Source organism: Eretmochelys imbricata, chromosome 20 (genome assembly GCF_965152235.1).
Source record: "Eretmochelys imbricata isolate rEreImb1 chromosome 20, rEreImb1.hap1, whole genome shotgun sequence".
Taxonomy (NCBI): Eukaryota; Metazoa; Chordata; order Testudines; family Cheloniidae; genus Eretmochelys; species Eretmochelys imbricata.
Genome location: NC_135591.1, coordinates 1,633,102 through 1,660,299, shown reverse-complemented (window position 1 = coordinate 1,660,299; position 27,198 = coordinate 1,633,102). Strand labels below are relative to the sequence as shown.

At 60.8% G+C, this 27,198-nt stretch overlaps 2 protein-coding genes across 5 annotated transcripts in view; both read left to right on the top strand.

The window, feature by feature from the left end:
* Window positions 1–3,278: 3,278 nt before the first annotated feature.
* On the top strand, window positions 3,279–9,173 carry RHEBL1 (RHEB like 1). Of its 2 annotated transcripts, none has more exons than XM_077838955.1 (8): window positions 3,279–3,424; window positions 4,554–4,625; window positions 5,987–6,054; window positions 6,545–6,627; window positions 7,203–7,259; window positions 7,601–7,648; window positions 7,855–7,939; window positions 8,384–9,173. In XM_077838955.1, the coding sequence occupies exons 1-8, from the start codon at window positions 3,373–3,375 to the stop codon at window positions 8,471–8,473; spliced, it is 555 nt and encodes a 184-aa protein (XP_077695081.1). In that variant the 5' UTR covers window positions 3,279–3,372; the 3' UTR covers window positions 8,474–9,173. The 2 variants fall into 2 exon arrangements, with proteins under 2 accessions (XP_077695081.1, XP_077695080.1); XM_077838954.1 differs by having other exon boundaries at window positions 7,825–7,939.
* A 10,276-nt stretch (window positions 9,174–19,449) lies between these two features.
* KMT2D (lysine methyltransferase 2D) overlaps window positions 19,450–27,198 on the top strand; it is a 49,557-nt gene continuing 41,808 nt past the window's right edge. For all 3 annotated transcript variants that reach the window (XM_077838946.1, XM_077838945.1, XM_077838947.1), the window contains exons 1-4: window positions 19,450–19,569; window positions 25,049–25,127; window positions 26,004–26,121; window positions 26,506–26,723. In XM_077838946.1, the coding sequence (XP_077695072.1) occupies window positions 25,079–25,127; window positions 26,004–26,121; window positions 26,506–26,723 (385 nt within the window). In that variant the 5' untranslated portion in view covers window positions 19,450–19,569; window positions 25,049–25,078. The remainder of the gene's footprint in view (window positions 19,570–25,048; window positions 25,128–26,003; window positions 26,122–26,505; window positions 26,724–27,198) is intronic.

Below are 27,198 nucleotides of genomic sequence, written 5' to 3'. Positions count from 1 at the left end.
GAAGGGCCCTGGGACCTCACCCCTCCTTTGTCCTGGGCAAAGGGGGCAGAAGCAAGACGGGTTCAATCTCCGTGGCTGGGATCCCCACACAGAGCCAGGCCCGGCACGGTGGGGCAGGATTCTCCCCTCCAGGCCCCACCCCCACCCTGCTGTCAGGGTGCCCAGGAGGCCACGAGGGACCAGCACACAGGCAGGGAACTAGCCCAGGATTGCTGCCCTGTAGTGCATGCATGGCCCTCTGCTGAGCGCATGTCACCGGGGGAAAGGCAGAGCGGGGCCCTGGGGCTGGGAGCTGCGGGGCTCACTCAAGGCTCCTGACACCGGTGCCACAGACCTCAGGGATCCCTGCCCTGCTGCAGAGAGACCCTGGTTTCCTGCCTGGGCCCCTCTGGTTACACAACAGGGCAAGACCAAGAGCTCCCCCAGCCCTGGCCCCTAGGTCGTGGGGGGGCTGTGGCTGTCCCAGGTGAGAGGCATGTTTCAGTCTGATACAGACTAAAAGGGGACACCGGATAAGGACACCCCCTTCCCCACCCTGAGCCCACCACAGCTGCTTTGCTCCCTGTCCCAACCCGCCCTGACGATGGGACAGCCGAACACTGTTCCATGGGTCTGTCTACACTGCAGTCACACCCCCGCGGCTGGCCCGGGCCAGCTGACTCAAGCTCGTGGAGCTTGGGTTAAGGAGCTGTTTAATTGAGGTGAAGACATTCAGGCTGGAGCCTGGGCTCTGGGATCCTGCGCGCGGGGGTGGGGGGGGAGGGTTAAACAGCCCCTTGTCCCAAGCCCTCCCCAGCCCAAGCCCGCTGACAACTGCAGTGTAGACAGGCCCTGAAGCTTCCCGCTGGGTTTGCAGTAAACAAGGCTGATTGCGGCAGACAGGCCCAGCAGGCGCTGATGTGCTCAGACACTTCCCCGAGGAAAGACCCAGCCCCAGGCGGCAGGCTCCAGCCAGGACCTTTACACTTGTTTACAAGCAAAATTCTTCCACCACCTCCACCTATTTTCCCCTCCCTGTGCCCACCCCCCACCCCCCCAACTGCCTGCTTTGGAAAGAGCAAAACAGACTCCCACCTGCCCCAGTCTTATCTGGCTTGCGGTTTATTTACAGGGGAAGTTAATTTATTACACCCCCACCCAGGCCAGGCTCAGGGCAGCTAACTGTAACAGAACAGCTTGGGATGTTTCCATCCCAACATGGGCAAGTCCCAACTCCACTCTGGGCTGGGAATCCCTGAATACTGGGGCTGTCTCTCCCCATTGAGATGGCAATCCACCCTCTCCCTAGAATATCTGTGAGGGCTGTTCATGGTCTCTGTGGCCAGCCATGCCCATCCTATTAGCATGGAGACCAGAGGACCTACAGAAAGGGGGGAGGGTATTGAGCTGGCAGGGTACCAGGACCAGTCAAATTGTTTGAAACTGTGGTAAAGAACAGAGTTATCAGCCACACAGATTAACATGATTTGTTGGGGAAGAGTCAACATGGCTTTTGTAAAGGGAAATCATGCCTCACCAATCTATTAGAATTCTCTGGGAAGAGAAGTGGTCAACAAACATGTGGACAAGATGGATAAGGTCCCTCATCAAAGGCTCTTAAGCAAAGTAAGCAGTCAAGGGATAAGAGGGTAGGTCCTCTCATGGTTCAGTAACTGGTTAAAAGATAGAAAACAAAGGGTAGGAATAAATGGCCAGTTTTCACAGCAGAGAGAGATAGCCGGGTCTCCCATGGAGCGGTACTGGGATCAGTGCTTTTTGACAGATTCATAAACGAGCTGGAGAAAGGGGTGAACAGTGAAATGGCAAAGTTTGCAGATACGTAATTAGTTATGCGCAAAGCAGACCGCAAAGGGGATCTCACAAAACTGGGTGACTAGGCAAGAAAATGCCAGATGAAATTTGATGTAGATAAATGCGAAGTAATGCACACTGGAAAACACAGTCACAATTATCCATATGAAGTGATGGGGTCTAAATTGGCTGTTAGCATTCAGGAACAAGATCTTGGAGTCGCTGTGGATAGTTCTCTGAAAGCATCTCTCAGTGCGCAGCGGCCGTCAGAAAGGTGAATAGAATGTTAGGAACCGTTAGGAGAGCGATAGATAACAAGACAGGAAACATCATAATGACACTATATAAATCCCTCGTACGCCCACAGCTTGAACACTGCCTGCAGTGCTGGCTGCCCCATCTCAAAGAAGATATATTAGAAGTGACGGAAGTACTGAGAAGGGCAACAAAAATGCTTAGGGGAATGGAACAGTTTCCATCTCAGGCGAGATTAAAAGGACTGGGACCGTCCAGCTTGGAAACGTGATGACTGAGGGGGGAGATGAGGGAGGCCTGTAAAATCATGACGGGTTTGGAAACGGTGACTCAGGACGTGTTATTTACCCCTCCACCTAACACACGAAGCAGGGGCCACCCGGTGAAATTAACGGGCAGCAGGTTTAAAACAAACAAAAGGAATTTCGGCTTCACACAGCGCTCAGTCACCAGTGGAACTGGTTGCCAGGGGATGGGGTGAGGGCCAAAAGTACAAAAAGACAGATCAGTTCCTGGAGGACGGGGCCATCAAGGACTATCAGCCAGCTGGGCAGGGAACCTTGCCCGATGCTCCGAGTGTCCCTAAACCTCTGACTGCAAGAGCTGGGAATGGGCAACACGGGGTGGATCACTCCGTAATTGCCCTGTTCTGTTCATTCCCTCTGGGGCCCCTGGCACCCGCTGCGGGCAGACAGGACGCTGGGTCGATGGACCATTGGTCTGAGCCAGCCTGGCCGTGCCAAGGTTCCGGGTGCAGAAGTCGGGCGGGGGGGCAGAGGTGGAATAGCGGGGGGGGGACGACAAGGCGACAGGACTGCAAGGAGGAGGTTGGTCCCTGTGGGGCAGAGAGGGGGACCAGAGCCGGGGGCGGGAGCAGAAGGGGGCAGATGCACAGCACGGGCGTGGGGGGAAAGTTAGTGTGTGGAAGCAGCTCTGGAAGTGGGGGGGGTCAATTCCGGGGGGGGGGAGTCAGGCTGTGCAAACAGCCCTCCCCCCACATGCTCTGTGCCTGTGTGTGTGTAAAACCACGTGGTCCAGTTTCCGAGCCTCCGTTTTCATGAATGGAGCCTGCCCTATCAGCGCGCATGCGCCCTCCTCCCTCCCCGCCCTCCTCGGGGGAGGCTCCGCCCCTCCGGCCGGGTGGCCGGCCAATAGCAGCGGCGGCTTTCGCAGTGTTGTGGGCACGTGGGAGGCCGGGTGTTGTGGTTGCGGTGGCGGCCCCGCCCGGGCGGGCTCTTATCGCTCAGGTTGCCGGGCCCGCCCGCGTCGCTCTCCCCCGTCCTGCCGCCCCCGGGCTCAGCGGCGCGGGTGCTGTCCGCGCGGGCCATGCCGCTGGTGCGCTACCGGAAGGTGGTGATCCTGGGGTACCGCTCCGTGGGTGAGTCCGGCGGGGCGGGGCTCCCTGCAGGAGCGGGGGGAGGGTGCACGGAGCCGGCGGGGCGGGGCGCAGGGTGCATGCGGGGTCTGGGGCGTGGGGGCACGGGGGGCTCTGCACGGAGCAGGTGGGGGGTCTGCTGGGGGGGGGCGAGGGGCTGCAGAGGCGGTGGGGGCTGCTGCTCCTGTGAGGAGGGGACGGGCCCGGCTGCGCTGCGGGTTTCCTGCTGCTTCCCGGCCCAGCTCCCGCACGTTTCGAGCTGCCCCGCCGCATCTGCGGGGGGGTTGGGGGGCTGGGAGAAAGGGGTCCTTCCCACACGCCCCCAGGCGCGCCCCAGGGCGGGGGCCGGGGTTATGGCCACGTTCTGGGGTGTGCAGCTCCGTGTGTCTCTGCTGGACCCCCCCCAGCTCCGACCCCAGAGGGGCTGGGGGGGAGAGGTCGTGCGGGGTCAGTTTGCCATTGAGCCACATGGCAGGCGAGGGGAGGGAGGAAATGACCTGGAGTCAGACTCGTTTCCTTAGATCTCGTTTATCACTTTCAGGTGTTTGTGTGTGCGGGTGTCCAGCCAGGGGGCCTGCCCGCGCAGGGTGTGTGTGTGTGTGTATCTGACGTTTCCTCCCCCCCCCCCCCCCCAGGGGCCATGGCAGAATGGGGTCTGGGAGGGTGGGTTCGAATCCCTCTGATCAGCTGTTGCCTAAAAACACCCACCCGTGGGGGCTGATCCCCCGCGCCACAGCAGAAAGGCTGCCCTTGGCCCGGGTGCGCATTTGGACATCCCCCGCAAACCTGGACACGGTTGTGAACTTGGCAGGCCTCGCCCGGTTGTCTCTGTGGGTGGCTCGTAGCAGCGGACAAAGCAGGCTTTAAGGGTTACTTCCACGCTGCAGTCAGACACCCGCGGCTGGCCCGTGCCGGGCTGGCTCGGGCGAAGGGGCTTGTTTAGTTGTGGTGCAGCTGTTTGGGCTCAGGCTGGAGCCCTAGGCTCTAGCCCCTGGTTCCCACCGCAATTAGATAGCCTCTTGGCCCTAGTCAGCCGGCATGGGCCATCACCGGGTGTCTGACTGCAGTGTAGACGTACGCTAAGATTCTTGCGGCATCCACAACAACGAGCTTTCAAATCTCTTCCCTCTAGGTAAAACTTCCCTGGCTCATCAGTTCGTTGACGGGGAATTCCTGGAGTGCTACGACCCTACAGTGGAAAGCAGTGAGTGCAGGGCCCTTGGAGGCCTGATTAAATCCATAGCGGGCATCTCTACCTTGGGGATTGTAGTTGTCTTCGCACATTATTTACCCCCCTAGTGTCTAGAGGCCTCACCAAAACCAGTCTCCACTGGAGGTGCTATGGAGTTCCCCCGCCCCATTGTTTAAAGGTGGGGTGGGGGGGCACCGAAGAAGGACGGGAGGGGAGGAGACTTGGCAAAGTGAAGTGGCAGAGTCAGGGACAGAACCGACCCGCTCGACCAGGCTACAGGATCCACACGTTGCTGTTCTTGGATGGGACTAGGAATGTGCGGTGTCCATGCTACAACTCGCACATGTGTTAAAACAAACACCAGCCAGGACGCCAGCCGTTGGGGAGGGAATGTGGGGAGAAGGTGGCTTCCCTGCCTGGAATCCAGAGCCTTCTGCAGGGGGCAGGGAGGGGCCCGGGGCGAGGTATCCATCAGGGCTCTGTCCCTGGCTCGCTAAAGCGATCGGTTAGTTTCTTTTGCCTAGTATGAATGGAAACCACTTGAGCTCTGCTTGGGGTTTCACTCGAATAGATCTCGACCCAGGGCGAGAATCCGGCTCAGAATAAAAAGACAAGGGGCCTTTAAGCTGAAAGGCCACGTGCTGTGCGGGGGGGGATGGGGATGTTTCCTTTTGCTTTTGTCGTGACCCCTCCCTCCTTCCTGCCCTGGGCTGTTTCCAGCCCCTTCCTGCTTTTCAGAAGACCTCAGCCCCGCCAATAGCGAGGCGGTTGGGTGGCCCTTTACTCAGGCCTGCCTGTTGTCAGGAAACGTAGCAATTCCTCGGGCTAAGTGTGTCCGGAGCAGCTAGTCCTGTGTGTGCAATCGCAGGAGACCTGCTGGACATGCTCCAGTTGCAGAGGGGGTCAAACGCTCAGCCCTGCTCCGGTCCTTAGCTCACCGCGGAGCCACTCTGGCCCGCCCCGGGCTGCATCAGGCTTTGGGCTCAAATCCATCATCGACTGAACATCCATGGGGATGGGGGAGGGCTGCCAGAGCCACTGGGGTCCCTCCAGCTCAAATGTCTCCGGGCTCGGCTCTGGTTCTGTTGTGTGGAGCTGGCTGGGCAGGACGGGAAGCCGTGGCCAACGGGAGCTGATTTCAGCTGAGCTCCAGAAGCTTCCAACGTCTTCCCTGCGGCTCCAGGGGCCTCGTCTCCTTCAGCACCCGGAACCTGGGGGCGGGAGGGGACATCCAAGGCCAAAGGACCAGGCCCGTTCGCTATGGGTCAGTAGCGGACTCATAAACCAGCCACCAGAGGGCAGCAGGGAGCCGTGGGGCTGTGTGCAGAGGGCCATACCCCGTAATTGACTCGTGCGCCGTTGATTCCCTCCAGCCTACAACAAAATGCTGATGGTGGGAAAGGATGAATTTCACCTCCAGCTAGTGGATACTGCAGGGCAGGTAAGGCCTTGGGGCAGCCAGGAGGGACTAGCTGTAGCTTTTCCCCTTGGTACCTTGTCCTGATGGGTCTTCCCTTTCCACCCCCAAAACTGATATGTGATGCAGCCATCTCTGGGGCGGAACCCATCACCTATCAAGGCAGCAGTTTAGGTCAGCAAGGGGGAAATCATGTCTGATGACCAGAGGGAGTTTAGGGAGGGGGGGGATTTGGTCAGGCCCTTCCCCCTCCCAGAATAACCCATTGTGAAAGGTTGGGTGTTTCCAAAGGAATGAATCTCCAGCAGCAACGCTGTCCCTTAGCATGGTGCTGGGGCAGGAGGGGGCATTCGTGAAACACCTGCTGGGGGTCTCCCATCTGCCTGCTGGCCTGACTCGATTCTGCTGCCCCTGGGCTGGGCGCCTGTGTCTCAGTGGAGTGGGGTCCCGTAATGAAGGGGGGGGCGATCTTTTCTATCTTTTTCTCACCCGACACTGTGCCCGGGTTCACCAGGACGAGTACACCATCCTGCCCCCCTCCTTCAGCATCGGGATCCACGGATACCTGCTGGTCTATTCGGTCACCTCGCTCAGAAGGTGAGGGTCCCCCCACCCCCCGGGGGGTGCGGGGCAGGGGTTTGGCTCCAGCACCGGGGAGGGGATGCGCCCTGCGGTGGGGCTGGGAGCTCAGTGAGCCCCCACGCTGCAGCCAGCCCCGTGTCCTGGGCCGTGACTCCGGATCAGAGTGGGGGCTGTTCTCCCAACTGTCCCAGCAAACTGCCCCTGGGGTAGCAGGTCTGGAGGGGCCCTTCCAGGCTCATGTGTTGTCACCAGCAGTACAGCGGCTGGGGCCCCCCCCAGGGTTGTGCCCCCCAGTTGTGGTGGAGCTGCTGGCCAGGCTAATCGATGACGGTGACCCAAGACCCGGCTCAGCCAGCTCCAGGCTGGGATCCAGCCGGCTCTGAGGGCGATCGGGCCCGCCCTGGCTCCACCCGGGGATAGGCAGAGTCCAGAGGGGCCAGGTTGGAGCAGAACCTGCCCAGCCCTGGTGTTGGCCCCGGATCCCGTCATCAGGGTTGCTGGGCCATTCTGGGCCACGCCTGGCGGCGGAGCAGCGCGGCTGCAGCTCCCTGGCTTCTCCTGAGAGACCGCTCCCCGTCTCCCCTCTGCAGCTTCCAGGTGGTTAAGACCCTTCACAACAGGCTGTACGAAAGCAGAGGGAAAACCCGGTAAGAGTTCCCCTCCCCTGTCCGGGGCCTGGTCTGTCCCAACAAGGGGGCTCTCGGGGAGAGGCTGGGTCTGCAGCCGCACTGGGTGGATCTACTCCATCCCCGGCCGTCGGACTCCAATGGGGCATGTGCCTGTGTCTCAACCCACCGAGGCTGTGGGTGCTAACTGGGCCTCTTGACTGAATGGGCCGTGGCCTTGGGGGGCCTCCCCAGGCCGGGCTGGACACCTGGCCTGCTGGGTGTGAATGGGCCATGGCCCACTGGAGTTGGGGAGGCGGGGGCCGGAGGTGGCTGGATGCCACCAGCTCACTCTGCTCTTCTGACTCTTCCCCCCTCCGCAGGATGCCGGTGGTGCTGGTCGGGAACAAGGCCGATCTCTCCTTGGAGAGGTAAGAAGTGGCTCTGGGGTGGCGAGGCCCGGTGGTCTGTCACCCATTCCTCCCTGCACCCCACCTCTCTCGAGCTCCCTGCTGAGCTCCAGCCCGCTGCCCCTCCCTCCGCTCGCGCGGTCGCGTTCCTGGGGGGTGGGCAGCTCTGGTCTAAGGGGTCTTCGCTCCTCATCCAGCTCCCATTCAACCCCCTGTCGTGTCTCTAGCCGGGAGGTGAAGACCGACGAGGGCAAGAAGCTGGCGGATACCTGGGGGGCCGTGTTCCTGGAGTCGTCGGCCAAAGAGAACCAGGTCTGGTATATTTCCCCTCTTGGTCCTGACTCTCAGGGGCGCCGGTGGGAGTGAGATGCTGAATTGCCCTGGGAGCCTACAGCCCGTCTCTGCAGCATCTCCTGGTACCTGCAGGCTTGGGGGGTGGGGGGGAGAATCTGCCCTTTCCAGCAGAGCTGAGGGGTTGTGGGGAGGGCAGGGGGCTGCACAGAGGGGTAAGGTCCATGCACTGCGGAGACAGGAGTGACTGGATTCCCCGAGAGCGCAGCCTGGTGCAGCTCTGCAGCTGCCGCCGAAAGAGAGGCGCTCCGGGGGGGCCGCAGATGCTGGGGATCAAGAGCCCCATGCCTGAAGCATTGGGCGGGTGGATTCCTTCAGGACCTCCCCCAAGGGGGCGCCCCAGTTATCCCATCCCAGCCCTCCCGGCTGTCACTCAAGCACCCCTCCCTGGCTCCGTCCCCGCAGATGACCCGGGGAATCTTCACCAAGATCATAGAGGAGATCGACCGGGTGGACAACTCCTACGGCACCGAGCGCAGCTGCCTCCTGATGTGAGCGCTGTTGCCTCGAGCTTCCTCGCCGGAGGCGGGGCGGGGAGGGTGGCCACCTCCCCACCTCTACCTAGAAGTTTCCTTGCAGCCCCGGGACTGGTGGAATCGAGGGCTAGACACCACCAGAGGCACCTGGCCTGGCATTGTTACGGGTAACCCACAACCACACTGTACCTCACTGCCTGGCCCCTCCGGGGCTCCCCGGGGGGCAGGGCCTGCGTTTGCACATTCCCAGGCTGGAAGCAATCTGTGTGTATCGGGCACTCTGCGTTTATAGAAGGGGCTCTTCTTACCGAATGTATTTATGTTTTGTGGGGTGGGGTGGGGGGCTTTGGATATTTATAGCCGATGTCTAAGCCTGCACCCATATGTTTACGGCAGTCTCTGTCCCGGTCCCCAGCATGGGCTCAGTTCCCCTTGGCTGGGCCTCTGGGGCAGACTGGGACTCCCCTTTTTTTTCTACCGCTGCTGGAACTGGAATCAGTTTTCCAGCCCTTCCAAGACCTGGTCTGGTCTCGGTTCAGATGCCACTGGCCACAGCCGAATTCTGATCTGGCCAGGGTTCCACCCACCCTCCTGCCTCGCCATCTGTTGCCTTAGTTCTCCTTAAAACCAAGAAACTGTTGTGAATTTCAAGTCGCAAAGGGGATGTTAATGTGGATTCTTTTCTGGGGGGGAAGTTTCTTCCCCAAGCCCTGTTGGAAGGGCAGCACTCATGGGTGGGAGCTGGGGGTGGGGGTGGCTGGATCAATTAAACTTTGTTTTGTATGCAAAATGAATTTCCTGGAGTCTTTGTGCTCAAGGTCTGAGAGAGAGAATGGGGGGCATGGGGAGCATCCGCCGAAGCAGGGCAGCACTCTGAGACCAGGGTACTGTATATTAAAACCTTAGGGTAGTCGGGGGAGGGGGAATAATTGGTGGTGTGCGTCACCCACCATCTCAGAGCAGCTGCAAAAAAGATCAGCAACGAAATGGTGTTATCATTAGGTTTCCGAGTCAACGTTCACTGGGCCTGGATTAACACTCTGCATGCACATAGTCCTGTCAGCAGATCTTACAATGCTTTGGAAGAACTGAGCCAGCCCTTGGAGGGGTAGGTCAGAATTATTTCTAGTTTTGGGGAAAATGAGTTAGAAGGAGTAAGTGACCTGCTTGGGAACACGCTGCCTAGATTGGAACCCAGGTGTCCTGGTGCCCCTGCTCTGCCTCAGCTTGTCTGAAGAATGAAGGGAAGGAAGGTTTGGTTCTCCCTGATTCACGCTGTTGAGTTCCTGAGCCCCCAGGGCTGGGACAAGCCACAAAGGAGCAGGCAAAGCCTTTGCTGTGGGTGGCACCTCGTCTCTGCCCTGCTAAAGAGGGGCTGGGCAGCGACACCATCTCTGGGTCTCACAGGATTGGCCCCATTCGGCCTGGCTGCTTTTTGCTGCGACTCCTTGTGAGAGGGGCTGGAGGGTCTCCGGCTCCGTGGATTGCGGCCGCTGGTGTAGACGGTGCCCTGCTGGCTGCACAGGAACCTCCCCCCTTCTTGTGTGGTGCGCTGGGGGGTCTGGCGAAGGCAGTGGGGGAAGGGGAACAGGAACTAGGAAATAAAGGTTCAAAAGGTGAAAGCAATTGCCTGGACTGTTTCTAGGTTAACTAGCCCCATAACTGTGTGGGGAGGGGCCTGCCCCAACCCAGAGAGGGCCAGGCTCTGCGCAGGGTGCATGGGGGTGGATCCCAGTGCCAGGAACTGAGAGGTGTTGAAGGGGGCGCAGAGGAGGAGCGGGGGGGGGGGCAGACAGCTCCTGTGGAGGGGACAATCCCTTGGTGTTCCAAGCACTGCACATCTCCATAGCTAATTACACCGATCCCGTTGTTAGCAAAGAGGCAGTAACGGGGGGCCCCTGCCTGGGAAATCTGCCCCCCTTAGGATGCCACCTGATGTGCTGAGATACCACTCAGCCTGCCTGTCCTGTCAGCCTGGGCCCCCTTTTTACCCGTCTTGCTGAGCCAGGCTATTGGGGTACATTGGCAGTGCGAGGGGTGGGTCCAGTCCCAAGTGCCTCACGCCCATGTCTCTGCAGGGTTGTGGCAGCCATGGCACAGAGGCTGCCTGACGGGCCACAGGAAGGCTGAGCTCTTTCACCCTCCCTTGTCTCTGCTAATGGCCCATTAGCCCTGTCTGGCTTCTCCATTGTTGTACGGAAGGGCTAGGTGGGGGTGATGCCCAAAGTAACCCAGGTACATAGTTAACGTTCCTAACTTCAGCTCCAGAAAGGATACAGGCATGCACACTGGATAATGGCCTGCAGTAAATCAGAACCTTGCCCCGATACCTCCCACGGGCTACCTGGCCTAGAGTACATCTCACTTACGTCAGATCCAACTTCTAAGCATATTTTCATAAAGAATATGGACCGAAACGTCTCAACCTGCTGTGAGATTATTGGAAGCAAAGAGGCCTACAGCCAGTGCGTGGCTGCCCTCTACAGGGAGAGGGACCAGCCTAGGGGAATAGGAGCAGATGCTGGACTGGTGTTGGGGGGACAGGGGTGAAGCCTTTCCTGCCCCCCAGAGCTGCTGTCTCTGTTCTGGCTGGAACTAAACTGCTGCTTCATGGCTGATGGCCGTGATAGGGTTTGGCTGCTGTGAGCAAGGGGCCCTCTGTGAATCAGCGTCAGCAGGCTCGCCCGGGTGAATGTCCCAGGGCACTGGGAGCTGATGGCGGCAGCAGGGTTCTATGCCTAGCTCCTGCGGGCGTCACTCCCACACTGCGTGCCTCAGTTTCCTTTCTTGTTGGAGCGGGCGAGTCCCCGTCTCCCACAGCACAGGGAGGTGTAACTCATTCCTGCCTGGGAAGAGCTCTGCCCTTCTGAGCTGTGGTGAACATGTCTTTATTTTAAAATGTGAAACAGCTTTCCGCTGACCTGGCCAAATTCCCGCTGGAGTGGCCACGGTCCCGTTCCCTTTAAAATTCCTCAGAAGAGGGATCTTCCTCCTAAACGTTGCTGTGCAGGTGTTAAACAGCTGCTGCACTCCACCCCAGCTGTGGCTGCATCTCAGGGGTGGGTGGTCTCTGGGGGATTGGTCCCGTTAGTTGGGGATTGGTCCTGCTTTGAGCAGGGGTTGGACTAGATGACCTCCTGAGGTCCCTTCCAACCCTGAGAGTCTATGATTCTATTGTGCTGCACCCAGAGGTGGGTGAAGCGGGGGTGGTGGATCATCTCTGTTAGGAACAAGCCACTGGCTGTGCCCATTCCCCCAGGGCTGTTGTCTGTGTTCGGAGCTGGCTTCCAGAACCAGCTGCACCGTGAGCAGGTCACATGTTGGAAGGCTCTCCCTCCTCGATTCCTGGGGGCTGGGACCTGGATCCCCCGGAGAGTGAGCACTTAGCTAAAGGGATGTGGGGCGCAGGCCTCTCAAACGGCTGAGCGAGGGAATTCGGCATGGAAACTCTGCCCTCTCGTGGCTGACCTGTAGCTGTTCACCCTCGTATCTGGGCTGTGTTAGGGGCTGATCCTGTTTGTGTTACGCTGCTGAGCCCCCCAGTTGCCAGTGGCAAGAGGGGAGAAAGGAAAAACTCACCACGGAGGGGGAACTGGGCACAGAGAGAGGCACTGAGGCATCGAACAAGAAGTCTGGGTCAATGTTTCTTCTGATTTTTGACAGGCCTTGTGCGCAAAAAATTTCTTCTGTGCAAATTGTTGTGTGTGCAGGGTTTTGCCGTGTGCGCGGGGTTGAGGATCTGTGTGCACCCAGCTTAGAGGGAACAGGGGTCTTGGGTAGGGCTTTTTGAACCCAGGTGGCCTAACCCTGGACACCGGGGACGGATAGCTCAGTGGTTTGAGCATTGGCTTGCTAAACCCAGGGTTGTGAGTTCAGTCCTTGAGGGGGCCATTTAGGCAGGGATCTGGGGCAAAAAAAATTGGAGATTGGTCCTGCTTTGAGCAGGGGGTTGGACTAGATGACCTCCTGAGGTCCCTTCCAACCCTGAGATTCTATGATCCCCAGCCCACACGCCGTCTCGCCTGCTAGAGCTCTGGCCTGGGGTGACGTCTCGAGGGGTGGCGTGGGGCAGGGGTTCACGTGAGGCTTTCAGGCCTGTGCTCGGCGCTCTGTTAAAGCAGCAGAGTTAACATGCTACAAGAGGGCAGGGGTAAGATGGGACGTGGCTCAGCCCAAGAGCCGGGGCGCGGGCAGTGCTGGGGCATCAGCAGCCCCGCCTAGGTTGACGCTGACCAGGGTGCCTGGGCAATTTGCTCTGCAAAGCGGGAGCCCTGGACTCGAGCCCCAGGGGGCTGTGTGGATTTGGCCGCGAACGCAGCACGAGTAAGAGACGGGCTTTGCACTAGTGCGGCTCACCCTGGTGCAAGTTTGATTTTCCGCCAGTCTAGACAAGGTCTTGGAAGCAGCTGCCCAGGCTGGGGCAGGACGGGGTCCTGATGCTGGGCAGGGCCTCCGGGTGCTGCTGCAATGGAAGTGCAGCCAACAGCTTGTTGCGCTGTGCACTGCTCCCCTCGGCTATGGGTACAGCCCCCCTTTGTTGCAGGGCCAGCTCCACGTCCCAGCATCCAGCCGCTTCTCAGTGCCACAGGCCTCTGCAAATCCTGAGCTGTAGAGTGGGGAGGAGGCTTTTCCCCCCGGGGAGCTTGGTGCCTTCCCGCCTCTATTCCCTATGGAAACACCCCCTCTCGGTGCATTGCAGCGCGACTGGGCTGGAAAACAGGGCTCATGCCAAGCTGCTTGCTGGGGCAGGTGGGAGAATCTGGTCATCAAGTGTTGTGAGATCAGTATAAGGGAACTACCTGGGATGAAAAAAACATAAAGGGTAACACACTGACAAGTCATAAAAGATTATTCAGTGTGAAAACAACCTGTGGAACTCACTGCCACAGGATCCCAAGGCCAGGCGCTTAGCTGGATTCAAAATCTGTCTTGGGCATGTACAGGGATAATAGGAACAGTTACAGTTAGGCTAGCTAGGAAGGGCTTTTTTGTACCCCTGGAGGTTTCATGGTGTTAACTAATAATGCAGGCCCGTTCCTTCTCGGAGATAGGACCCCTGGAGCAACTCACCACACAGAGTTTCTGCACCAGAGCTGCTGGCTTTCTTGGCCATGCAAAATTGTCATGGAAATGAACCAGCCCACGTTTAGTCGCCTCAGACCCCTCCTCTAGGGCAGGAGGGGGTCTAACGGGGGAGGGGGTTGTTTTACTTCCCCAGGTGAGGCAGCCAGGGGAGGAGAAATGTGTAGGAGGTTGGAAGGAGGGAGGAAGGTGTTGGGCACTACGCAGCCTTGTTAATAGCTGACATCGTTTGAGGGTGGGGGGGGCATCACCCCTGTTTTGCAGATGCAAAAATGGAGGCACAGAGGGGGGCAGAGGCTCACCCAAGGTGATGCAGTGAGTCAATGGCAAAGCCAGGGATGGAACCCAGGAGTCCTGGCCAGTCTGCTGCTGTAACCCCTCCCCCAAGCTGGAAATGGAAGGCCGGGGTCCTGCTTCCCAGGCCTCCCTCTCTGGCAGCTGGACTCCGCTCCCCTGCTCAAGCTGGGACTAGAACCCAGAGGTCCTGGTTCCCACTCTGACCCCCCTGGGTCAGGAAAGTGGGGAGCTGTGTATTAACAGCCCCCTCCCTGGGCACAGCTGGGGGCCTCCCAGCAGAAGCTGTCCCAGTGGGGCTGTGGGGAGGAGAGCCAGAGCCCGTGGGTGGGAGATGATCACACGGGAGCCTGCCTGCAGTAGAACGGGGGAGCTGGGGGGTGGATCAGACGCTCCAATGGGGCAGCCATGGGCTGTGGAAGCCAGGGTCTCATCCGCAACAGGAGCAGGGCGCCAGGCCTGCTGGGATCCACTCCTGGGGCTGGAAATCTCAGTGCCACAGGATCGGCAGATGGAGGCTGTGCTAATCCCACTCTGCAGAGCCCAGGAGGCTGGTGCGGAGAGGGGAGCTGGCTGCAGGCGCTAATCCGGGCTCTGGCTGTGGCTCAGGGCAGCTCCCTGCTCAGCCCCAGGCCTGCGGCTCTCCCTGGCCCCTGAGCCCCGTGCTCTGTGTTTGCTTTTCCCTGGGTCTCTCGCTGAAATCCACGGCTCTGTCCATCCGTCTGTGGCACTGTGCTGCAGCCAAGTGGAAAGTCCCAGGCTGAGTCCTTAAGCTGGGCTTCTGCTCCCGGGAGCGATTTACACTGCGTCTTATTGGTAGTGATTCTCTGACTGGTTGGATTGTCCCTCACCATTTCAGCCACTGTCTGTCTGTCCAGCCAGGGCTCGAACTGGGCCAGTGCATGCCTGCACCGTGGATCAGCGCCTTTCCCAAACTGCCGTTGTTCTCCACAATCTCAGCTTCCGTTTATGAGATTTCTAGCCGTCGTGGCTCCCCTGGGAACCGTGACTCAGGTGTAGTGGGGCAGCAATGGCTGCTTGAGTTTGCAGAGAGCCTGAAACCCTAGCTGTGAACTGCCCTGTTCAACCCAGTCCCTGCTCACTCCAATGTCAAAGATGATCCTTTCAGTATGACTGTTATCTAGCCCACTGCCCCTCTAAGCCTCTGGTGAGTGATTAGGAGCAGGATCAGACTATGAGGAACTGCACAGTCTAGTTTGGGTAACTGCTCAACCTCGGGGAAGGGGAGGGGCTTTGGATACCACCAAACTCTTATGTTTTCCCTCCAGTCAAGCAGGAGCCTTGGGCATCTGAGCTCCCGCTATGGTGCTAAACACAAGGAGCCCAAGCTGGCGAGATCGAATTGTACTTGGAACATCTGCACAATCTACTTGGGCCCTTGTCTGGCATCTTAACTAGGCGAAGTTGTTTAGTGGGTGGGGCTTGGAAAAGTATTTACTGTTGTTTCCCCGGTTCAACTCCTACATCCACCCCATCTAATTTGTCTGTCCCACACACCCTATCTAATCTCTCCTGGCGCCCATCCCCTGGGCTCTGATCTCTCTACTCCCTCTGTCGTTTCAGTGGGATACAGGATGATACGTCACTTCCTGTTTTAAACCATTGCATAGTGTGGCTGTCAAGCAGCTGCCTGTTCCACCCCAGAGGTGGCTGCATTTCAGTGGTTGGTGGAGCAATTCCTATGTACAGCACCAGACTGGGTTTAGGAATTTCCTTCCTATTGGCTTTTCCTTTTCTCCCCCACTCTCTGTTTAAGAACAGATGCAGCTAGTGGTGCCCTGACCCAGTGTCAAGCAAAGCCCCAGGGCATGAGGTTAGACATCCGACTGTTGTGGAAATTGGTTGTAAGAGAAAGTTCGTAGAGCACATTGTAATGTAGGGCAGCAGCCTGTGTTAGTGATTAGAGTCCCAGTATTTGGAGTCAGGACTCGGTGGCTCGATTCCTGTCCCTAGGAGGGAGTGGGGTCTAGTGGTTAGTGCAGGGGACTGGGTGCCAGGACTCTGGGTTCTATTCCCATCTCATCGGGGGAGTGTAGGCAAATCTCTGCTCTGTGCCTCAGTTTCCCACTCTGTAAAATGGGGGTCATGGTGTTTACTTCCCTTGGGACATGCTCTGAGCTCTGTGACTGAGAAGCTGCTTGAGGAGGGCACAGAACCAGCTGGACTATTACACGCTATTATAAAACTCCCTTGGCCGTCACTGCTCTTGGCTGGGAGAGTTGGGGTTTCATGTCTCCCTGGTTGCAGGTCTCCAAGGAATGCCTGGCTAGAAGGGGCAGTAGCCTCAGGTGAGTGTGCCGGGGCTGCCTTCTCCCTTCCAGCCCCAGGGTGTGGCCCTCTTCCCCCTCCTCCCAGAGCAGTGTCGGGATCAAGGCTCAGGCTCCAGCCTCGGCTCCCTTTGATATGTCCGTTCATTGGGTAGTTTTGATCATGGTTATTCCCCTGGGCTGGGGGAGCGGATCAGCCTCAACCCAGCATCGGCTCCACCCCCAGTAGGGCAGCGCTCTCCAGCCTCCTGCTTGCTCTCCATGACCCTCCAGCTGGGGTCTGAGCTGGGACCTGATTGTCCAGGGGACCGTTGGCTGGAATTGGGGGGATTGAGCAGGCCAGGGGGGCTGCACCACCCAGCAGCAGGAGAGAGCCAAAGTGACCAGGTGAAGGCTTGGCTGGGAGTGGGGGATCTGGCCAAAAGCTTCAGGTGGGCTTGGGGCTCTGCTCCTCTGCAGCCAGAGGGTGCTCTGGGGGTCTGCATGGGGCACGCAGCTCTTCCCCGGTGGATTGCCAGGGCAAAGCCCAGCCGGGGGCCGCAGCAGGAGCTGCTAAATGCTGCTCCCATGTGATGGCTGTTCAGTGAAATGCGCTCACAGCCTCCCATAAGCGCCAATATCTTGGCCCCAACTGGCCCACTCAGCTGAGCAGAGAGGCCCAGGACGGGGTAGAGGGGAGTCTGAGACCCAAGGCCCCTCTCCCCTCTTGAACAGGGCTGAGGCTTACCTGCTTCTCTGCAAAGTGGAGCCAGGGTCTCCCAGCCATTGCATTGCGTTTGCTCTCCCCTGGGAAGCTGGGGAAGGAACCGTTGCTTCCCACAGGCAGAGCAACCTGCTATTGATGCCCCCCCATGCTATTACAGACAGGTGTGAGCTTGGAGAGACCCCCCCAACATCTGGGAACGTAGATCTCACTAATCGACTGGGCACCGCCACCCTCTCCTGGAGGGAATCAGAACTGGCCAATTCCGTGCACTGCCCTACACAGGTCACAGCAAATGAAGATCCCTGAGCTGGAGGGGTGGGGCCTGGGAGCTGGTAGATCCCAGTTCCAGCCCCACTCCTGCCTTTCAGCAGTGTCACTGTGCCCCGTGGGGATGGGGTAATGTGCTCACCACCCACACAGCTGGGGCTTGCTGCAGTCCCAAAGGGGTTTGTTCCCTGCCATAAGCTCAGCCATGTGTTGAGGATCAGGTATTTCCCCCCTACCCTGGAATCAGGTTTCAGGTGTGCATAGCAATATAATCTTTAAAAAGTTTAGTTAAAATTTTCTACAGATAAGGCTACAGCCTTGCAGAAGACAGGCTAACAGAAAATAATAAAAAAAAACGACTTAAAAAAATCCAAAACATGCTGGTTCCTGAGCAGCCCTTCCCTCTACAGGATGGAATCAGAACTGCTCAACCATGCAACCTAGGGTCTATGCTGCTAAGGCTTGATGGGGATTCCCCTTTATCTGGAGTGGTAGGGGCTGGGGTTTTTGGCACAGCGGAAACTCTGTCCTGCTCGGGATCTGAAGGAGAGCTCCCTGCAGCTCGAAAGTTGGCCTCTTTCACCCACAGAAGCTGGTCCAATAAAAGATATTACCTCACCCACCTTGTTTGTGAAGTACAGACATTCACCAAAAAAGCCACGTCACCCTTCTGCAGGGGCCCTGTCCCCTGTTTTACAAGTGGGGAAACTGAGGCACGGATCGGCACAGCGGCTCTCCTGAGCTCGCACAGCAAGCTGGGAACAGAACCCAGCTCACAGACAGTGAGAAGTGCCCGGGCGGACAAATCTCCTGCCCCCCCCCCTCGGGCTTGACCCCAGTCTCCGTCCTATGGGGCACGCCTGTTCCAAAGGCTCCCGTGCCAGCGCGTGCGTGGGGGCGCGAGGCCGGGCCCTGAACAGCACCAAGGCGGGCAGAGGGGCCCCAGGGGGCAGGGGATTACCCCGGCGGGGGGACAGGGGATTACCCCGGCGGGGGGGGGGGGGGCAGGGGAAAGCGGCACCCGGCGGGCAGAGCTGACAAGGGGGCGGGCTCCCACCGCAGGGGGCGCTGTGGGTCTGCCGCGTCCGGAGCCATGTGCCGGGCGCAGGGCGCCCCCCTGGGCCGTGCAGGGGTATTGCACCGGCACCGCTGGGCGGGGGGCGCTCACCAGCCCCCCCCCGGGACCCATCTGTGCACGCTGCGGGGCCTCGGGGGGCGAGGCGCTCCTGGCCCCCATGCTCCGCGTAGGGCGGGGGCGCAGCCCCAAAGCGCCCCCCCAGCTCCAAGGTGGGGGGGGGGAGCAGCGCTCAGAGCTCGGCCCACGTGCTCGCCACCAGCCGGCCCGGGCAGGGCAGGGTTAACCCGCGCGGAGGGATCCCGGCGAGCGTGCGCTGCGGTTCCGTACCGTCACACCTCCACTTCCTCGCTGCCGAGGGCTGCGTGAGCGTGTCCCTCCGCCCGGGCCCAGCACAAAAAATAGAGCCTCGCCCCCCCCCTCACCCCCCGCGAAGGGGACCGGTGTGGAGCGCCCCCCCCCAGCCCGGAGCCCGCCCCCCCGCCCGCGCGGGGTCGCCCCCGGGGCAGCGGCAGGGGCCGGGCCCCACGCGGGATCCCCCCTCCCCTGGCCGGGGGGGGGGCCCAGCAGGACTACTTTCCTCTCCGAAAATGGCGGCCTCGGCGGGCACTTTCCGCTCCGCTCCCTGAAGCCCGGGCGGCGGCGGCGGGGGCGTCAGCGGGGGGGGGGGCCGCCCGCCTTGCCCCCTTTGAACCCCCCCCTCTCTCTGCAGGAGCCGGGGGGGGCCGGCCACGAGAGGGGGGGAGGGCACTTCACACCCCCCACACACTCCCCCCCCAGTCCTGCCCCCCTGCTGCCGCCCCGGGCCGGCGCGGGGGGTCGGCGGCTGCTGCGTGTCCGCTTCCGGGGCGGTTACAATGTAGCCAGGCCCGCGGCGGGCGCTCGCTTCCCCCGGGGCGAGAAACTTCCCGGCCCCCCCCCCGCGCCGCCGCCGCCGCCGCCGCCTCCCCCCCCCGGGCCGGGCTCGGTCCGCCCCCCCCCCCCCGACACCCTCCCCCCCCCCCGGAGGGAGCGGCCAGGCCCGGCTCCGTCGGATGCGGATCAAAGGCGACGCCGGAGCAGCTCCCTTTGTGTCTGCCCCGGGATCCGGCGCCCCGCTCGCGCGGGCTGGGGGGCGCCCGAGGGGGCCGCGGCCGTGCAGCCCCCCGCCCCAGCCAGGGCCGAGGAGGGCTGGGCCCTTGCCCCCCCCACTCCCCGCGGTGTGACCCCGGATTTGGAGCTAGCCGCGTTTCCACACCACCGAATTCCGCTGCGGGTGACGCTTTATTTTTTTTGGGGGGGGGAGGAAATCAGACCCCCCCTTTTTTGGGGGGGTGTTTTAATTATTTCGTGGACAATGTTCTCCGCGGCCGCCCGCCGGCGGCTGGCGCTGGGTGCGGGTTTCTGGACGGCCTTGTAACGCGGTAAGTGGGACCCCCTTGGCCTGGCGCCCCCTCTCCCCGGGGCGCGGGGGGGGGCCGGGGCTGGGGCCGGGCCGGGGCGGGGGGGGCGGAGAGGAAGCGAGCGGAGTAAACTGGAAATAGCTTCTGCTCCTAGGCCTCTGCGCCGCGCCGGGAGCGTTTCGAGCGCCGCCCCCCCGCGGGGCGCAGCCCCCCCTGCGGCTTCCGGAGGAGTTGGGGGGCAGGCGGTGTGGGGTTCCGTGGCTCACCCCCCACCCAGGGCCCTGATTAAGTTGGGGATCCCTTTGCACAGCGGTGGATCTTGGCGGAGGAGCCTGGGGGGGAAAAGGGGGGAGATTGGGGTGTGGTGAGGGTAGGAGGGGGTTGAGGGGGCATGGGGGGGTGAGTTTGTTTTTTTGCAGGGGGGCCTGGGGGGAGCTTTTTGTTATGTACAATTCCTGATCGTAGGCCTAGCTTGAGCTTTCTCTCCGTGGGGCAGGGCCTGTCTGTATCACCCCCAAATTCTGCTGCATTTGGAGCCTGTGAAGAGGGGCTGACCCCTGGCCTGAAGGGGGGTGCAGGGGGGTATTTGGTGTGGGGGGGCTAACTCTGCTCACTCCCTTCCCGTTCCCTCCTGCCTTTCCGAGGCTGTTGGCTGTGTTCTCCCTACTGCTTCCTGTAAACATACTGGGGGTGAGGGAACGGGGCTCCCCCCCTCCAGCTGCTCCCCCCTAAATTCCTCACACTGCCCCTTTATTAGGAAGTGTACGCTGGGGGGTGGTTCCCCCCAGAAACAGAGCGACCCTCAGTGCGGCCTAGCGGCCTTCAGCTATCCTGGGCTGAGTGTAATCTCCAGCGGATTAGCAGGGAGCCCTAGGAGATTTACTCAAACAGAAAGTGGTGGGATTTGGGGGGGAGGCGGGGAAGAGCTCTTGCTTATTTTTTCCCCCTTTCCCAGGCAGAAATGTGGCTTTCCAGGCTTTTGTTCCCCAGCAGCGTCTCTGATCCCTGAGCTTCAGGGGAACAGAACCAACAGCCCTGGGTAGGCAGTTCCCACCCCTCCCCCATCACCGGCATCAAACCCCGAAGACCGTGGGGCCCAGATTCTGTGCCTCTCCCCCCAGTTAAATCCGCCTCCTGTCTGAGCTTCCCTGGTGTGGTGGAATCATGAATGAGAGTGTGTGTGAGTGGGGAGACGGGGGGGGGGGACCCTCTTCCCCAGCAAATCCACAAACACTTTCTCTGTCTCTGCTCTCAGGACAGGCTGGGCTGCACCTGTTGCGCTCCCTGTCTGTGCTGGCGGTCTGGCTGTTCCCCGTGGGTGCTACCTCCAGCCTCCTGCGGCCTCGCCTGTCACATGGGGAACAGAGGATAGCGGGGTGGGGGTTGGGTGGGCAGGGCACGCAGCGGGAGTAATGCTGGATCTGCCCCCCTATAAACAGACACAACAGCCAGGAGTCCCAAGGGCTGCGGTGTCAGGGCTGGAGCTGGGCCGTGCGTTCTGCTTAATAAGGCCAGGCTTGCTCAGATTTAATGAGATGAATTCACTGCACATTTCACCTCCAGAGGCCGGGGCCGGGCAATCCCCCGGACCTGCCCAATCAACCAATCAATATAAAAAGACACCATGTGTGGCTTAAATTAATACCAGGTTAAAACTGCAGCAGCCCAGGTTCTGATCTGCATCCCGCTAGTGGAAAGCGGGAGCAGCTCTGCTGGCATTGTTACTCCGCGTTTACGCCGGCCGAGCAGGGGTCGGAGGGAAGGGATCGTGTGTCGGGTCTGGTCAGGCTGCAGTGTTTTGTGTCCCTGCTGTCACAATCCACCTACAGCCTGTTACTGGGTCCGTCTTTACCAAAGCCCTGTTCTTGTGGGCAGGCTCCTGGTGTCTCTGTTTTGCTGACCAGATGCCCAGGCCCTTGCTCCAACCACTTGACAGCACTCCCCCGGAGCTGCCACTGGAACACAGGAGTCCTGGCTCCATCCAGGGCCTTCACCCTGTGTGGTTGTGTGGCTATGCCTCTCCCAGGAGCCATTTTTCTGTGTTGCGAGGGGGTCTGGGGCCCCTTCTCTGATATGGTCTTTTTAGGGTGAGGTGTTGCAGGGCCTAATTAAAAACAAAACACAAAAAACCCCTTGGGGTGAGGCCCAGTGATGCAATGAAATTACAGCCCCCTGCCCTGGCCTATGGAGCATGCATTAGAATGTTACCCCTATGGGAGAAGGACCGGGGGCGGAGGGGGTGATGCTCTGAGGGGGTCACAGGAAATCCGCCCCGACACAATCCCTTGAAAACATTTCAGTTTTGGTGCCAGCTTGGAGCTGCCCAAATTGCCTCTTAATCTAGAACTTTGTTTTTGTGGCAAGTCCTGCTGCTCGGGAATGAAACCTGTCTCTGGGAATCTTGAGGGTTTGGGTTTTTGGCTACTAGGCCCTTCAGTGTAGGGTTCGGTGGGGGGTTGTCTATATGGCCCTCCTTCCGCAATTGGCTCCATGCGGGCTGAGCCCTTGCCCCCCTGCTGAGCCGCTGTGGATGCTGGGATCTGCCCACAGGGATCTGCCTGTGGGATTGGGGCCCAGGGTGTTTGTCTGCACTGATTTTGCTCGCTGAGACCTCGAGGTCTTTTGCATCTGACAGAGAAACGGCTGGTGATGGTTCGGTCCGTTTTCTCCCCTCCCCCCATGGCGCCGAGAGGTCTCGTTCTCAGCCCCGGTTTTCAGGGAAGGTCCATTGCTGACCACGGTGGCACCAGCGAGAGGTTGGTGATGCTGGCAGGGGTGTACCCGGGCCCTGCCGGTCTGGAGTACGGCTCCCTCATCCTTGTCCCACCTCTGGTGCCATCAGTTCCGTCCCACCTGGCGTTTTCTCCAGTGACTCTCTTTTAGGGGACCTCAAAGCAACTGGTGAATGCCTGGCTTGGCCCTGGGGGGCTGAGTGCTCCTTGGGTCCTGCTGGGGTCAGTGGGGAGCGGAGGTGGCTTGGCAGATCGCCGGGTCATGCCCTATCTACCCACTTTCTGCAGGAGGAGACTGAGGTGCTGAGAAGTGACTGGTCCAAGGTCACAAAGGGAGTCAAAACAGAATCCAGGTGTTCTAGCTCCCAGCCCCCCTGATCCAGCCACAAGACCCCTCCCAGAGCCGGGGAGAGAACCCAGGAGTCCTGGCTCCCAGCCCACCCGTCTCTAACCCACCAGACCCCGTTCCCCTCCCAGAACCAGGGAGAGACCCCAGACAAATCTCCTACTCTGAACACTAGGCCATACTGCTTCCCACGAGACACAGACGTGGCTGCTGTCTCTGGGTGGGTGGGGGGAGCCCTGCAGCCCCATACTTTGACCTAGTTCTCATCCTCTTCCACCATCATGGCTGGCGGTGCCCAGCGTGGGTTGGGTAAAGCTGCGCTTGGCTTGCCAGGAGTCCGGGGGCAAAGGCCATGTGGGGTCAGAGGGCTCATGGCCCACTCCACCTGCAGGTGCCCCTCCCAAGAGCGCTGGGCTGGGGAGGTTTCACAGAGCATCCCTCAGGGTCGTGAGAGGGGCGGCTCCAGCAGATTGGAGCCGTCTAGCCCAGTGCCCCATCTCTGACTGTGCCTGGGCCAGCTGCTCCAGGGCCAGGGACAAGAAGACCTGTCTGGGCCATGGGGGAGGTGATGTCTCCCCCCATCCCCTGGAGCTCCCAGGTGATCTGTCCATGCAGCCAGCACCAGCTGAGGGCTCAGTGGATCTCAGAAGCTAAGCATGGTCAGGGCTGATCACTGCCCAGACGGGAGACCAGTGCAAAGCAGCTTGACATGTTTTTGGGGGCGTGCTCTTCCCCTTCTGCCATTGTGCCCGGGGGACCTTGCCCCAGGAAACTCTGTCTTCAGGCCAACACTTCAACCCTGGCTGCTCGCAGGGAACAATCCCCTTTCAATTTTACAAGAGTCTGTGTGCCTGGAGCAAGGTTAAACAAACGCTGCCCTCTGATCTGACGAGCTCATTAGTGACTGTGCCGGGGAGAGCAGCATCAGCCTGCGACACTGATGGGGAAACTGAGGCACGGAGTGGCGGAAGCTTGTCCAAGATCCCACAGTGGCAAGGGGTGGAGCCCAGGAGCCCTGAGCATGTCCCCACACCCTGGGCTTTGGGCTTCACCCAGCCGTTGCGTGCTGGGTAAGGTGGCATCGCCTGATGCCCCCAGCTGCTTCTCAGCAATGCCTGGCCCCCTGAACCCACGAGCCAGCTGGCGAACCCCACAGCCTGGGGGTGCCCACTCTTGCAGGCTGTGCTGGGAAGGAAGCTGGCTGCTACCACCTGCGGTGGCTCTAATTGAGGTCTGTCCATACAGATGCCACCGGCCTCGCCTGCAAACACCCTGCCCCAGATAATCTGCGCCGACCCCTTCCTGTTCCTGGGCCCACGTCCGTGGCAAACTGGCAGAACTACATCTCCCACCATGCACCTGGGTGCAGGCCGCAGCTGGCCTGGTTCAGTTTGTCCTTGGGTAGCATTGTAGGAGAAGCGGGCAGCTGGGGTTGTGGGAGCAGGCAGGGGGTTCGGAGTGTGGGAGGCCTGTCCGGTTGGAACGAGGTTCCTGTGAAATGTGTGCTTGGAGCAAAGCATGCTGGGGTCCCCCCCGCCCCCCAGTTTGTCTAGTCCTGCTTACTTTAGCACAAGCCAGACCTCCCCAGAACAGACCCTCCGTAGGGCGCACGCTGGTCGTTCTTGTGATGCTGGCAGGGGGCCTGTCTGACCGCCCTGGTGACGGAGTCCTGCCTCCAGTTGCCCCGCCAGCCTGGCCCTGCAGAGCCCCCACTGGGGTGGGAGAGGAGCTTGCTCTCCATGGCCCGACTGCTGATGTGCGGGGTCGGTTCTGATGGGGGGTGGGTGTTATGTGATGAGCCCAGTGGGCACCATGAGTTTGCCAGGGCTCAGTACACATACGGGCGTCTCTCTGGGCCTTGTCTGGCGCTGACGATGCCCCAGCGGGGGTGGGGGACAGCCCCGCTGGCTCTTGGCAGGCGAGTGAAGGGGTTGGGGCCATGTTTGTGGCTGGGAAGCCTGTCATGTCTCTGCCCTGGCTGTACTCCCTATAGCTAAGCAGAGAACTGCAGACTCCAGGCTTGTGGGGTGGCACCGCCCCAGGCAGGCCTTGGGGTTTGCAGGTGGTTGTGAGCTGACCCCTGTGGGGTGGGAGCAGGGAGGGGGTTTGGCTAGAGGTTCCTGGCCTGCTGGAGGCTGTGGGGCTGGTTTCTGTGACGTGGGCCCTTTCCTGCAGGGAGCTGGGCTGAGACCTACCCCACTCGAGCGGCTGTTCGGTGGGAGCGACGCCTGCGGCTGCTCTTCAGGGCTGGGGCAAGTGGCTCTATCTCACGGCGCAGGGTCTGTGCCAGCAGCCGAGGGTCTGGCGTGCCAATGGGAGGGGGGCTGGGGTTAGGTCAGAGCTGGGGGCAAACGAAGGGCACGGTGGGTGAGGCCCCGGCCGGTGTTAATGAGCTGACATGTCCCCTCCTCCCCGGCTGCAGGTCTCTCAGGGAGGGACGGCAGGAGACGGGATGGATGATCGGAAACCGCCCAGCCAGGCCAAAGACTGTGAGGTGCCAGGTGAGTCCGGGACATGGGGGTGGAGCCAGATGGGGCCTTGCTGGGGGCACCCATTGCAGCTCTGCAGGAGCCGCCTGGCCTGGAGGCTGTTGGCTGCCTTGAGCCATTGCCAAGGGCTGCAGTGTGGCATGGCACAGGAGTACGGCCCATGCCTGGCCAGACGGAGTCACACCCCTCTGGGGTGTTGAGTTTCGGGGCCACACGTCCCCCCCTCTATCCCACAGAAACAGCCAAATTGGCTGCATTTTACCTGGAGTTTTGGGGCATTGTTACATGGGAATTGCCAGCTCCGATGTGGCTCCGGCTTACCTGAAACTCCTTCCCCTAAGGAGTGGGGTCGAAAGGTTAGAGCTGGGGGGGCTGGGAGCCAGGACTTCTGGGTTCTATCCCCAGCTGTCTTGTTTGAGCTTGGGCCAGTGCCTCAGTTTCCCCATCAGAGCAATGGGTCTGAAACTGGCCCAGTGCAGTAACCAGGGGGCAGCGGTGAGCCGTGGGCGAAGGGCCTGGAGGGGGCCGATGGATGAATGATCCACGACGTGTAGGGGATGTGGCTGGTGAAGCAGGTGTCTCACTAGGCATTATACAGTCCTGTTAGGGGCCCCGTGGTGCATCCCGGGCAGTTGCCATGGCTGAAGGGGGGACGACAGGCAGCCGCCTGGTGCAGAGTCCTATGGGGTGCGGTTACAGGGATTCCCCCAGTGGAATGGCCTCTGCTGGGTGAGGGGGATGGACTCGGTGCCCTGAAAACAGAAGGGCCACGCTGAGCCATGGCCCAGTTTGTGGCAGGAGTTGTGCCGGTGGGGGTGGGGAATCTGTGTCCCGGGGGTTGGGCACCTCCGCTGCTGGGATCCTGATGGGGCAGCTCCCCTGTTGCAGCCGACGGGGGCGTGTCTTCAGAAGAGCGGGGTGGCGCGGAAGGAGACCCCCTGAAGCCGCCGGAAGGGGCCCCCGCTGCCCCGGAACCGGAAGCCAAGGAGCCTCCCCAGGCCTGTGGGTGAGTGCTGTGGGGTGGGACACCTGCAACGCTGAGAGCCAGGAGTTGGGTGCTGTGATATAGGGCAGGGAGCAGACGAGGGGAGTGGGTCCGCCCCACTCAAGTGATGCCCCCGAGGGGCCCAGCCTGGAGCTCAGGCCCCCGATCCCCTGTCTTGTAGGGAAGCCAAATGGAGCTGCCTGATTGGTGCTGGGACCCAAAAGCCCAGGGGATGCTCTCTGCCCCCCAGGCACAGGAAGGAGGGTGCAGGGGGACATTGGAGGGGTTGGGAGGGGAGGTGACTGGGGTGGCGGAGAGGGTAGTTTCGTGGAGGGGGGAGGGGAACGTGATTCTGGGAGCCCCCCGCCCTGCCCCCACTGACTCTGCTCTCGTCTCTGCCCCCAGTGCCCTGCCCAGGCGTTGCGCCCTCTGCAACTGCGGCGGGTGGAGCTTGCATGGGCAGCGGGAGCTCCAGCGCTTCGAGCCGGCGCCCGACTGGAACAAGCGTCTCTCCGAGCTGCCGGACGGCAGGGGCCCTGGCGAGACTCGAGCCCCTGGGGACGACCTGTCCCTGATCGGCTTCGCGGAGGGCGTGTCGCCAGGAGAGCTCTTCGAGCCAACGGGTGAGCAGCGCGGGGCGAGCGTCTTCAGCAGGCCTCGCAGAAGGGTGGCCCTGCTACCCCTGCCCCCCCCAGCCCTAGGCTGCCTCCTGCCCCCCCCAGCTCTGCTGGTGCCCCTGCTACCCCTGCCCCCCCAGCCCTAGGCTGCCTCCTGCCCCCCCAGCTCTGCTGGTGCCCCTGCTACCCCTGCCCCCCCCCAGCCCTAGGCTGCCCGTCCCCAGCTCCGCCGGTGCCCCCAGCACTGGGCTGCCCGCCCCCAGCACTGGGCTGCCCATCCCCAGCCCTAGGCTCTCTCACCCCCTTGTTCTGCCCATGCTCCCCCAGCCCAGGGACACAAGTGCAAAGGCTGCTGTGGACCTCGGGCATCTCCTTCCTTTTCAGGTGCTTTGTCTGCCCTGTGGGGCCCCCGAGATGGCTCGGGGGAGGGCTCCCCACCCGCTGGGCAGAGTTCTGGAGAAGGAGAGCCGGGGGGGGGGGG